We start from the raw sequence: 12,629 nt of genomic DNA, 5'->3' as shown, positions 1-12,629 counted from the left end.
CCGAAGATAGTACAAGCAGTGAAATAAATCAAGGAAAAATGAGAAAATCAAATAGACTGCAAGGGAAGAAATAAAGATTGCCAAGGACGTGGAATCAGTTGAATAAAATGGATAATGTGGTGAAAAGATGTTATAAGAAGAACATCAAGACTAAAGTAAGCATAATGCAATGTAATCGAATGAAATCAGGCGATTCTGAAGGAACTGGTGTGGAAGATGAGCCGCTGGAAGTAGTTTTGTTATTTTGGCAGCAAACTAAATAACGACGGCAGAAGTAAAAAGTGTGTGAAATGCATACTGGAAACAGGATGATAAATTTTCTTCAAATTGTAAATTTTTTATCGTCTAATACAAAAGTCTTCTCTGAAATTATTTATCTAATATCTAGCCTTATGTGAAAGTAAAAGGTGGACGATAACCACGAAAGACAAGAAGATAATAGAAGCTTTAGAAATGTGGTGCTACTGAAGACACCAAACATAACGTGCGGATCAGAAAACCAATGAAGATGTGCGCTGCTATGGAATTTCCTGGCGGATTTAAATATGTTGTAACCTCCCCGCAAAATTTTAAAAGTGTAATATTACTGAAATTGCAAACTCCCAACAGGATTAACGTTCAGGAATGAAAGTCAATGTTAAGTGAAATGTTGTCTTCCCACAAAACTGCATAATAAAAATGAACCAAGCGTAACCTGTTTGCAAAATTAAGAATAATAATGGCCCAAATGTAAACTCCCCACAAACATTAACTAGTGAAGATTGCTCATTAAACCCACAATAAAATTAATTAAATAATGAAGCATAAACTATGTGTAACATCTGAACACAAATAATTAAATCTGACAAATTTTTTAAGGGCAGCGGCGCTGACCTTCGGCCCCGTGCAATAATTAAACCTGAACACAAAAAACCAAAATTCTTACATCAGTAAACTGCATTAATATCTGCTCTTATTTTTCGGCACAGCTCCGTGCAATGCTGGCCCATGTTTAAATTTAATTCTTGGAGGGAATGCATAGGAAGTATTACTTGACTTGAAATGAATCTTTTTGTTTAAAACAGCTACTTTATAAGAAAATTATTATTGGGGCAATTCTTGAACAAATTAATTACAATTAACATATGTCATTAGCTGAGCGCAATGCTGCTTCATTACCTTCTAAAACAATATACCTCGTCCTGAATCGTGACCAGAGATGGAAAGAGAGCACGCCGCCGACGCATGCCGACGCCCGCTCAGTACAACCGTCCACTCGCTACAACTACTGCCGACAGACTACTACTGCCGACAGAGTGCCACTCGCAACTGACAATTCGCAACTGAACCATTCTCTCTGTCGACTCCACACACTACTGAACTCTCGCACGGTCAAGCGCAGACTAGCAACGATAAATAACTCTCTGATCAGAGATTCTGTCATGCCTCGCCATCGCTGTTAATGAATACATACGTGTTTCAATGTGCCGCACCAGGGCACGAAACCGAGACCTTCGCTTTTCGCGGGCAAATGCTCTACCAACTAAGCTACCCAAGCACTACCCGTTCTCAGAGGCTTCCTTCCGTTAGTACCTAATCTCCTACTTTCCAAACTTCACAGAAGTTCCCCTGTGAAACCTGCAGACATAGGACTCTTGGACGAGAGGCGGGTAGGAGATGAGGTACCGGCGGAAGTAAAAAAAAAAAGGTGGTGTATCGTGCTTGGTAAGCTCAGTTGACAGAGCAATTGCCTATGAAAGAGAAACGTCTCGACGTCAGGTCCCGGTCCGCACACAGTTTAAATCTGACAGTAAGTTTCGATATATTAAATGACTGCATCCCACCTAGAACTGTCAGTTTTTCTTTATTTATTGAAGTATTCTAAAATTTCGATCTTAGGCCATATCGAAGTATATACACATTTTTAAGCAATACGTTTTTCAAACACCAGTGAAGGCACATTATGTCGTTCTAGTCCCTTGCATATGTTGTACACTATTGGCCATTAAAATTGCTAAACCACGAAGATGACGTGCTACAGACGCCAAATTTAACCGACAGGAAGAAGATGCTGTGATATGCAAATGATTAGCTTTTCAGAGCATTCACACAAGGTTGGCACCGGTGGCGACACCGACAATGTGCTGACATGGGGAAAGTTTCCAACCGATTTCTCACACGCAAACAGCAGTTGACCGGCGTTGCCTGGTGGAACGTGGTTGTGATGCCTCGTGTCAGGAGGAGAAATGCGTACCATCACGTTTCCGACTTTGATAATGGTCAGATTGTAGTCTATCGCGATTGCGGTTTATCGTATCGCGACATTGCTGCTCGCGTTGGTCGAGATCCAATGACTGTTAGCAGAATATAGAATCGGTTGGTTCAGGAGGGTAATACGGAACGCCGTGCTGGATCCCAACGACCTTGTATCACTCGCAGTCGAGATGACAGGCATCTTATCCGCATGGCTGTAGCGGATCGTGCAGCCAGAGTCAACAGATGGGGACGTTTGCAAGACAACAACCATCTGCACGAACAGTTCGACGACGTTTGCAGCAGCATGGCCTATCAGCTGGTAGACCATGGCTGCGGTTACCCTTGACGCTACATCACAGACAGGAGCGCCTGCGATGGTGTGCTCAACGACGAACGTGGGTGCACGGATGGCAAAACGTCATTTTTTCGGATGAATCCAGGTTCTGTTTCCAGCATCATGATGGTCGCATCCGTGTTTGGCAACATCGCGGTGAACGCATATTGTATTCGTCATCGCCACACTGGCGTATCACCCGGAGTGATGGTATGGGGTGCTATTGGTTACACGTCTCGTTCACCTCTTGTTCGCATTGACGGCACTTCGAACAGTGGACGTTACATTTCAGATGTTTTACGATCCGTGGCTCTACCCTTCATTCGATCCCTGCGAAACCCTACATGTCAGGAGGCTAATGCAGGACCGCATGTTGCAGGTCCTGTACGGGCCTTTCTGGATACAGAAAATGTTGGACTGCTGCCCTGGCCAGCACATTCTCCAGATCTCTCACCAATTGGAAACGTCTGCGCTGGTCACTACTCTTGATGAACTGTGGTATCGTGTTGAAACTGCATGGGCAGCTGTACCTGTAGACGCCATCCAAGCTCTGTTTGACTCAATGCCCAGGCGTATCAAGGCCGTTATTAGAGCCAGAGGTGGTTGTTCTGAGTACTGATTTCTCAGGATCTATGCACCCAAACTGCGTGAAAATGTAATAAAAAAATGGCTCTGAGCACTATGGAACTTAACTTCTGAGTTCATCAGTCCCCTAGAACTTAGAACTACTTAAACCTAACTAACCTAAGGATATCACACACTTCCATGCCCGAGGCAGGATTCGATCCTGCGACCGTAGAGGCCGCGCGCTTCCAGACTGAAGCGTCTAGACCGCTCGGCCACTCCGCCGGCAAAATGTAATCATATGTCAGTTCTTGTATAATATATTTGTCCAATGAATACCCGTTTATCATATGCATTTCTTCTTGATGTAGCAATTTTAATGACCAGTAGTGTATTTGGAGAGTGTCCACGACTAGCGAGTGTAAATTATAGCGTTTGCGTAAGTAGGAGAATGGGGAAACAAACTATTCTCTAAGTAAAATTTGAATTTTGTATTTAAGATATGGGAGAGCTTAAACGTTATAATTAGCAGTCCCGTTACGTAAGTTCAAAGTACCTAATTCGTCTTCAGTTAGACGCAAAACTGATGAAATTTAAAATGAGTCCTCAACCAATTATTTTCATTAAAAGTTTTAATGAAAACTTTGTATACTTTTTATCCAGCAATGCCTGCCCGGGCGTAAAAGACATCGTTAGCAGTACGTCAATAATTGAGTACACGTCGGGACATTCAAACTGTCGCTGTGTGAACATTCAGTTAGAAAACATCTGATTATTATCTCCTGCATAAAAAATAAATGTACTCTCTGAACAAGATTTATACTTTAGCAAGAAACGATCTATGGCTGTCGACGTCTGACCGAACGTTCTAGTCAACGTAAAGCTGCCAAATACTGATGAGCTGCAAAGAAATTCTTGCCAACTAAAGCGGATACTTACATGCCTGGTTTAATATACCGAAGGGACGGCAACAATAGTCGGTAGTCGCTTTTTACCATACATCAAAGATATTATAGAATTCATGTTTGGAAAAATGATAAAACTAATAATTATTGCTGTCCAATGCAGTATTCATGAACTATGATTTTATAGAGAAGTTTCGAAGTGCATCTCGAGGCATTACAAAAGTCATAGTTGTAATAAAAATCTGTATCAGTTGTATCATTAATACGGGCGCACGTCACAAATTTAAAATTATGTTTATTACTAAGATGAGGGATGTTCAAAAGAAAAATTTCGAAACAACACTCTGAATGTAATTTGAGTCTTTATTCAAAAGTTATCACGACAGGAGTCAGTCCTCCAGTGTCCAGTTCATCGTCCGATCTGAAGCCCTTTCCTTTGAGATGTTTTCTTAACGGACCAAACACATGCAAGCCACCGAGCGACATATCCGGGCCGTAGGACGAATGCTCAAGCTGTTCCCGCTGGAAAACGAGGCCATTACACTCTGTGTGACGTTGGAGACGTGTGGACGTGCGTTACCGTCAGCAGAATCACTCCATCCGTGAACAGCCTAGGCCGTTCGCTGTTGATGGACTTGCGTAGGCTACGAAGTGTCTCACAGTACACGTAACTGATGATGGTTTGTCCGTGCTCGATGAGGTCGATGAACATCACCTTGGTTGCTGAGGGTACATATTTGAATTTTTAAGGGGGAGGTGACGACGCATTCTTCTATTGCCTAGATGTCTCACTACATAATCCCAAAGCAGCATGTATAAATTTCAACAGGTTTTGTTGTTACGAATCCTTAAAGCATCATATTCTACTTACACTCAGAAGAACAATAGCTGCGGTCACTATCCACAGCCACGCGGAGTGGCCGCGCGGTTTGAGGCGCCATGCCACGGATTGGGCGGCTCCTTCCGCCGGAGGTTCGAGTCTTCCCTCGGTCATGGGTGTGTGTGTTGTTCTTAGCGTAAGTTAGTTTAAGTAGTGTGTAAATCTAGGGAACGATGACCTCAGAAGTTTGGTCCGTAAGAATTTACACCCATTTCAAGATTTTTTTTAACACTATTCACATCCAATATGAGCAAGCTATACTATATCCCTTAATTTACGATTGCTGGTTTTTGACTAATATTCTTCGCAAATGTCGAGACAGTTGAGAAAAGAATAAGGCTGAAATTTTGCAGGCGTTGTAGAAATAAAATAAAACTAATAGCTTCATGTGAGAGGCATCTATTTTAACTGTTTGTTGTAGCTATGGTCCCAAGTTCAATGAAAGTAATTAATTAAGTGGTATTTAATAGGGTTAGGCAGAGAGAACCGTAAAGGCGCAGTTTAATAGAAAAGGTATTGGCTTTGTGGGTATATTGTGAGGTGTAAAGGACTAGTTCGGTAATGGTGTGGGAAAAAGAGAGGGGAGGCGGGTGTGTGTGTGTGTGTGTGTGTGTGTGTGTGTGTGTGTGTGTGTGTGTAATGTAGCAAAGGCTTGACTGCAGTAAGCATATTGAAATGGATTAGACTGCAGTACTTATGTACTTATACAGAGGTAAGGAATTTAGGCCTGTATTAAAATGTCAACTTTCTTTGACAAATATCTTTGATCAAAGTCATTTTGTGAAATCTTTGTCAGTGTAATATGGAAGCTTTGATAAAAGTCTTTGATCAAATATCTTTGTTCAAAGTTAGATCGTAGACCTAGCTTTGATCAAATTTCGTCCTATTGTATACTTGTTTTATTCGCTTCAGTAGGTTCTATCCTTAAAATGAGTTCAAAGTTTACTTCATGTGTGGCTACCACCAAATTGATAATTTACAAGTATGAAGGAAGCGACATTTTCATAACATCAAACACAATGACTCTTACAACCCCAGACAGCAGTTAGACTGTCATAAAGAAATAGCTGCAACCCTCAACTCTATTCGAAGTGGCCGCGCTGTGGATGCTGCGAGGAAGAAATTAAAACGACTAAGGTGTCTCTGGCGGTGTGGGAATAAAAGTGTTGTCAGTAAAGTGCACACAAGCGAAATGTATTTATTTGTTACTCTAAGTAACATAATCTAATCGTCATACATTTCTCCTTAAGTGATTTATATGTTGTTTCACATTTGTTCGGAACAATATGTGAAATTGTACAGTGTTGGATACGAATACCATATTGAAAGCTCGAATAGGTTTCGCTTGTTACTAAAAATCTTGACATGACCATCATACGATCTGTAGCAGAAATCACATTTCTCGAATGAGTGTGTTATTTGCAAATATGAAGGACCACTTTCATGAGGACAAACTGAAACGTTCGTTCACCCATTTTCAAATCTACATCTTCTAATGTACAGTTTCTTAGCTGTTTATGTCCTCGCATAATAGCTCACGAAAGAAATTCTGGTGAACATTTCGAGCTTTTCTTCTCGCTGTCCATGGTTGCATACATAAGCCGTTTCTCTTTCTTTTTAAGCAACGTGCCCACCACTAATATTACATTAAATGTTGCTGTAGAGACGATCAACAGTTCAGCATCCATTCTCTAGTTATAAAGAAAACTTTGACGATAGTGTAATAGCTTCAGCGAAGTACTTTGAGCACAGAGGTTTGATAAAAGTCTTTCATTGTTGTCGGTTCCAAGCGACTGTTGCCGTACGCACTTACGCGTGCTTTGAAGTTGGTGAAAGCGTATATCGTGCAAGTTATATCTCTTGTTTGTGTAGAATTTGTCGCTACCGCCAACTTCAGCAATGACAACTCTCAACAAATGGAATAAAAATTCACTCAATATCTCTCCGAGACCACGTTTAAAGCTCACATTGGCTACGGTATTAACAGTATAGAGCTCAGATAACTACTGGACGTTCATTGGCTGTCGGAAAATGCGTAACGTAGTTGCGCAGGACAAACCTAAATTCGACCGCTGTCGTTCGTGACTCCAAGTATAGCTTGCAGAGGCGCATGAAACCACTTTTTTCGATTGGAGACAACAGCATCAGGAGCGCTTGTTCAACAAAGCAAGAGGGAAAGTTTATGTTCAAGCATTTACGGTCACTGGGATGTGGGTACATGTACATCTACCTACATACTCCGCGATCCATCATACGGTGCTTGGCGGATGGTACCTCGTACCACACCTAGCATCTTCTATCCCTGTTCCACTCCCAAACAGAACGAGGGAAAAATGACTGCCTATATGCCTCTGTACGAGCCCTAATCTCTCCTATCTTGTGGTCTTTCCGCGAAATGTAAGTTGGCGGCAGTAAAATTGTACTGCAGTCAGCCTCAAATGCTGGTTCTCTAAATTTCCTCAGTAGCGATTCACGAAAGAACGCCTCCTTTCCTCCAGAGACTCCCACACGAGTTCCTGGAGCATTTCCGTAACACTCGCGTGATGATCAAACCTACTAGTGACAAATCTAGCAGCCCGCCTCTGAATTGCTTTTATGTCCTCCCTCAATCCGATCTGATAGGGATCCCAAACGCTCGAGCAGTACTCTAGAATAGGTCGTATTAGTGTTTTATAAGCGGTCTCCTTTACAGATGAACTACATCTTCCAAAAATTCTACCAATGAACCGAAGACGACTATCCGCCTGCCCCGCAACTGCCATTACATGCTTGTCCCACTTCATATCGCTCTGCAATGTTACGCTCAAATATTTAATCGACGTGACTGTGTCAAGCGCCACACTACTAATGGAGTATTCAAACATTACAGGATTCTTTTTCCTATTCATCTGCATTAATTTACATTTATCTATATTTAGAGTTAGCTGCCATTCTTTACACCAATCACAAATCCTGTCCAAGTCATCTTGTATCCATCTACAATCACTCAACGACGACACTTTCCCGTACACCACAGCATCATCAGCAAACAGCCGCACAGTGCTGTCCACCCCATCCAGAAGATAGAAAACAACAGCGGACCTACCACACTTCCCTAGGGCACTCCAGATGATACCCTCACCTCCGATGAACACTCACCATCGAGGACAACGTACTGGGTTCTATTACTTAAGAAGTCTTCGAGCCACTCACATACTTGGGAACCAATCCCATATGCTCGTACCTTAGTTAGGAGTCTGCAGTGGGGCACCGAGACAAACGCTTTCCGGAAGTCAAGGAATATGGCATCCGTCTGATACCCTTCATCCATGGTTCGCAAGATGTTGTTGTTGTGGTCTTCAGTCCTGAGAGTGGTTTGATGCAGCTCTCCATGCTACTCTATTCTGTGCAAGCTTCTTCATCTCCCAGTACCCACTGCAGCCTACATCCTTCTGAATCTGTTTAGTGTATTCATCTCTTGGTCTCCCTCTACGATTTTTACCCTCCACGCTGCCCTCCAATACTAAATTGGTGATCCCTCGATGTCTCAAAACATGTCCTACCAACCGATCCCTTCTTCTAGTCAAGTTGTGCCACAAGCTCCTCTTCTCCCCAATTCTATTCAATACCTCCTCATTAGTTATGTGATCTACCCATCTAATCTTCAGCATTCTTCTGTAGCACCACATTTCGAAAGCTTCTATTCTCTTCTTGCCTAAACTATTTATCGTCCACGTTTCACTTCCATACATGGCTACACTCCATACAAATACTTTCAGAAACGACTTCCTGACACTTAAATCTACACTCGATGTTAAAAAATTTTTCTTCTTCAGAAACGCTTTCCTTGCTATTGCCAGTCTACATTTTATATCCTCTCTACTTCGACCATCATCAGTTAATTTGCTCCCCAAATAGCAAAACTCCTTTACTATTTTAAGTGTCTCATTTCCTAATCTAATTCCCTCAGCATCACCCGACTTAATTAGACCACATTCCATTACCCCAGTTTTGCTTTTGTTGATGTTCATCTTATACCCTTCTTTCAAGACACTGTCCATTCCGTTCAACTGCTCTTCCAAGTCCTTTGCTGTCTCTGACAGAATTACAATGTCATCGGCGAAGCTCAAAGTTTTTATCTCTTCTCCATGGATTTTAACTCCTACTCCAAACTTTTCTTTTGTTTCCTTCATTGCTTGCACGATATACAGATTGAATAACATCGGGGATAGGCTACAGCCCTGTCTCACTCCCTTCCCAACCACTGCTCCCCTTTCATACCCCTCGACTGTTATAACTGCCATCTGCTTTCTGTACAAATTGTAAATAGCCTTTCGCTCCCTGTATTTTACCCCTGCCACCTTCAGAATTTGAAAGAGAGCATTCCAATCAACATTGTCAAAAGCTTTCTCTAAGTCTACAAATGCTAGAAACGTTCGCAAGATATCATGTGAACAAAAGGGCGAATTGCGTTTCGCAGGAGCGATGCCTTCTAAAGCCGTGCTGATGCATGGACGGCAACTTCTCTGCCTCAAGGAAATTCATTATATTCGAACTGAGAATATGTTCGAGAATCCTGCAACAAACCGATGTTAAGGATATTGGTCTGTAATTTTGAGGATCCGTCCTTCTATCCTTCTTATATGCAGGTGGTGGTTGGAATGACGCGCATGACGGCAGGCTTTTTCTTTCCGGCAGGTACGCAGGTCCAGGCTCGCAGAACATAGACGACTCTTACGAGGTGGGCCTGCACAGCTACTTCGCGACGACGCGGCGTTACGTCTACGTGCTCATCGACGGCCGCGGGTCTGCTTGTAAAGGCGACCGGGTGCTCTTCTCCGTCTACCGCAGGCTGGGCGGCGTGGAGGTCCAGGACCAGATAGACGTCACAAAGTAAGACTCACAACTACCTGTCTTCTCATAAACCTTGCACAGAGTTATGGCCCTTAACAGTGTGTTTTACAGTCAGAAACCTTTATGAGTGCATTTGGGATCTGAATTTGCGTATTAATCAAGAAGTACTAGAAACTGAAATCTGACTGTGAAACGCTGTTTATCTTTATTCGTGGGAAGTAATGGGTGCTGTCGACATGGGATCTAAAGTTGACTGCATGTTTCTAGATTGCCAGAAGGCTTTTGGCACCGTCTCTCACAAAGGAAGTAGGTCACAGTACGCTTCTTCACCCACTGCTTGAATACTGCTCAGCAGTGTGGGATCCGTACCAGATACGGTTGATAGAAGAGATAGAGAAGATCCAACGGAGAGCAGCGCGCTTCGTTACAGGATCATTTAGTAATCGCGGAAGCGTTACGGAGATGATAGATAAACTCCAGTGGAAGACTCTGCAGGCGAGACGCTCAGTAGCTCGCTACGGGCTTTTGTTGAAGTTTCGAGAACATAACTTCACCGAGGAGTCAAGCCGTATATTGCTCCCTCCTACGTATATCTCGCGAAGAGATCATGAGGATTAAATCAGAGAGATTAGAGCCCACACAGAAGCATACCGACAATCCTTCTTTCCACGAACAATACCAGACTGGAACAAAAGGGAGAACCGATAGAGGTACTCAAGGTACCCTCGGCCACACACCGTCAGGTGGCTTGCGGAGTATGGATGTAGATGTTGATGCAGATGTAGAATTGGCTTCTAATTAAATTGCCTGTCTACAGACTGAGCTGTGTGACTGGATTCGTGATTTTCGTGATTCGTAAATAGCATACTCGTACACTGAGGTGACAAACGCCTTAAGGTAGCGCGAGGTACCCTTTATTTGCAGATAAGAGCATACTTCATTTCCAGTTTTGCTGTTTCATGAATGACCTCGAAGAATACGGTCTATTGACACACAGTCAATATGGGTTTAGGAAACATCGTTCTTCTGAAACACAACTAGCTCTTTATTCACATGAAGTGTTGAGTGCTATTGACAAGGGATTTCGGATCGATTCCGTATTTCTGGATTTCCGGAAGGCTTTTGACACTGTACCACACAAGCGGCTCTTAGTGAAATTGGGTGCTTATGGAATATCGTCTCAGTTATGTGGCTGGATTTGTGATTTCCTGTCAGAGAGGTCATAATTCGTAGTAATTGACGGAAAGTCATCGAGTAAAACAGAAGTGATATCTGGCGTTATAGGCCCTTTGCTGTTCCTTATCTATATAAACGATTTTGGAGACAATCTGAGCAGCCGTCTTCGGTTGTTTGCAGATGACGCTGTCGTTTATCGACTTAAAAAGTCATCATAAGATAAAATAACTGCAAAACGATTTAGAAAAAATATCTGAGTGGTGCGAAAAGTGGCAGTGGACTCTAAACAACGAAAAGTGTGAGGTCATCCACATGAGTGCTAAAAGGAACTCGTAAAACTTCGGTTACACGATAAATCAGTCTAATCTAAAAGCCGTAAACTCAACTAAATACCTAGGTATTACAGTTACGAACAACTTAAATTGGAAAGAACACATAGAAAATGTTGTGGGGAAGGCTAACCAAAGACCGCGTTTTATTGGCAGGGCACTTGGAAAATGTAACAGATCCATTACGGAGACTGCTTACACTACGCTTGTCCATCCTCTTTTAGAATACTGCTGCGCGGTGTGGGATCCTTACCAGACAGGACTGACGGAGTACATCAAAACTTCAAAGAAAGGCAGCACGTTTTGTATTATCGCGAAATATCGGAGAGAGTGTCACAGAAATGTCACAGGATTTGGGCTGGAAATCATTAAAAGAAAGGCGTTTTTCGTTGCGACGTAATCTCGTCACGAAATTCCAATCACTAACTTTCTCTTCCGAATGCGAAAATATTTTGTTGACACCGACCTACATAGGTAGGAACGATCACCATAATAAAATAAGGGAATTCAGAGGTCGTACGTAAAGATATAGGTGTTCATTCTTTCCGCGCGCTATACGAGATTGGAATAACAGAGAATTGTGAAGGTGGTTCGATGAACCCTCTGCCAGGCCCTTGAATGTGATTTGCAGAGTTCCATGTAGATATAGAGAGATCTACATGAAGTGAATGCATCAACGCTACAGTATATGAAGTAACGAGAGAACGGTAGGTTCCCATGCTGGCTAGCAGAGGTGGTTGACCATCTGGCGCTTTAAAAGCCAGTGGGATGGGATGCCGATGCAGAAATCGCTCGTGACGTCAGCAAAGAGTTATGTAGGGAAAGGACATTTATTCTCGCGTGAATCAAGTAACCGTTATTAATAAATATTTTCTAACAAAAGTTGCCTTTCAGCGATTTTACAATGCCAGGAAACGTTGGGATTAATAAATCAATGAATAACCCTGGCATAACCGAAGATGTACGATTTTATTCGAACTACGCCGATTGTACGCTTAAGCTGCAGGCTGTGCGCCATACTCGGCAATTGTCGGTAGACCATGCCCTCGTACCGTTAATAGCTTAATCAGTGTGAACAAAATCATTTTACAGTGTTTCTTAAACAAACGCACCATGATGGCATCCCGAATAAAAATTATTTGCACAAAAAGAGCTTCTTTCCTCTTCACAATGTAAAACATAGTAGTATTGCACTTTTAGAATCTACGGCTCTGCAAGGGGACATAAGACTACGAGAGCATCTACACATAATAGGTAGGGAGGGTTTCTGCACTGCGGCTCACCAAGTCAGTTCAAGGACAGATTGGCTAAATTATCGCAAAAATCTGCAGACTCACCGATTAAACTGAGACATTTATGGTGGTTTAATACGA

General features: G+C 42.5%; 1 protein-coding gene across 1 annotated transcript in view; it reads left to right on the top strand.

The window, feature by feature from the left end:
• LOC124615884 (venom dipeptidyl peptidase 4-like) overlaps window positions 1–12,629 on the top strand; it is a 109,815-nt gene that overhangs the window by 48,694 nt on the left and 48,492 nt on the right. The window contains exon 4 of the mRNA XM_047144052.1: window positions 9,596–9,790. Within this exon, the coding sequence (XP_047000008.1) occupies window positions 9,596–9,790 (195 nt within the window). The remainder of the gene's footprint in view (window positions 1–9,595; window positions 9,791–12,629) is intronic.

This window comes from Schistocerca americana, chromosome 5 (genome assembly GCF_021461395.2).
Source record: "Schistocerca americana isolate TAMUIC-IGC-003095 chromosome 5, iqSchAmer2.1, whole genome shotgun sequence".
Classification (NCBI taxonomy): Eukaryota; Metazoa; Arthropoda; class Insecta; order Orthoptera; family Acrididae; genus Schistocerca; species Schistocerca americana.
This window is presented reverse-complemented; position numbering and strand designations above follow the sequence as displayed.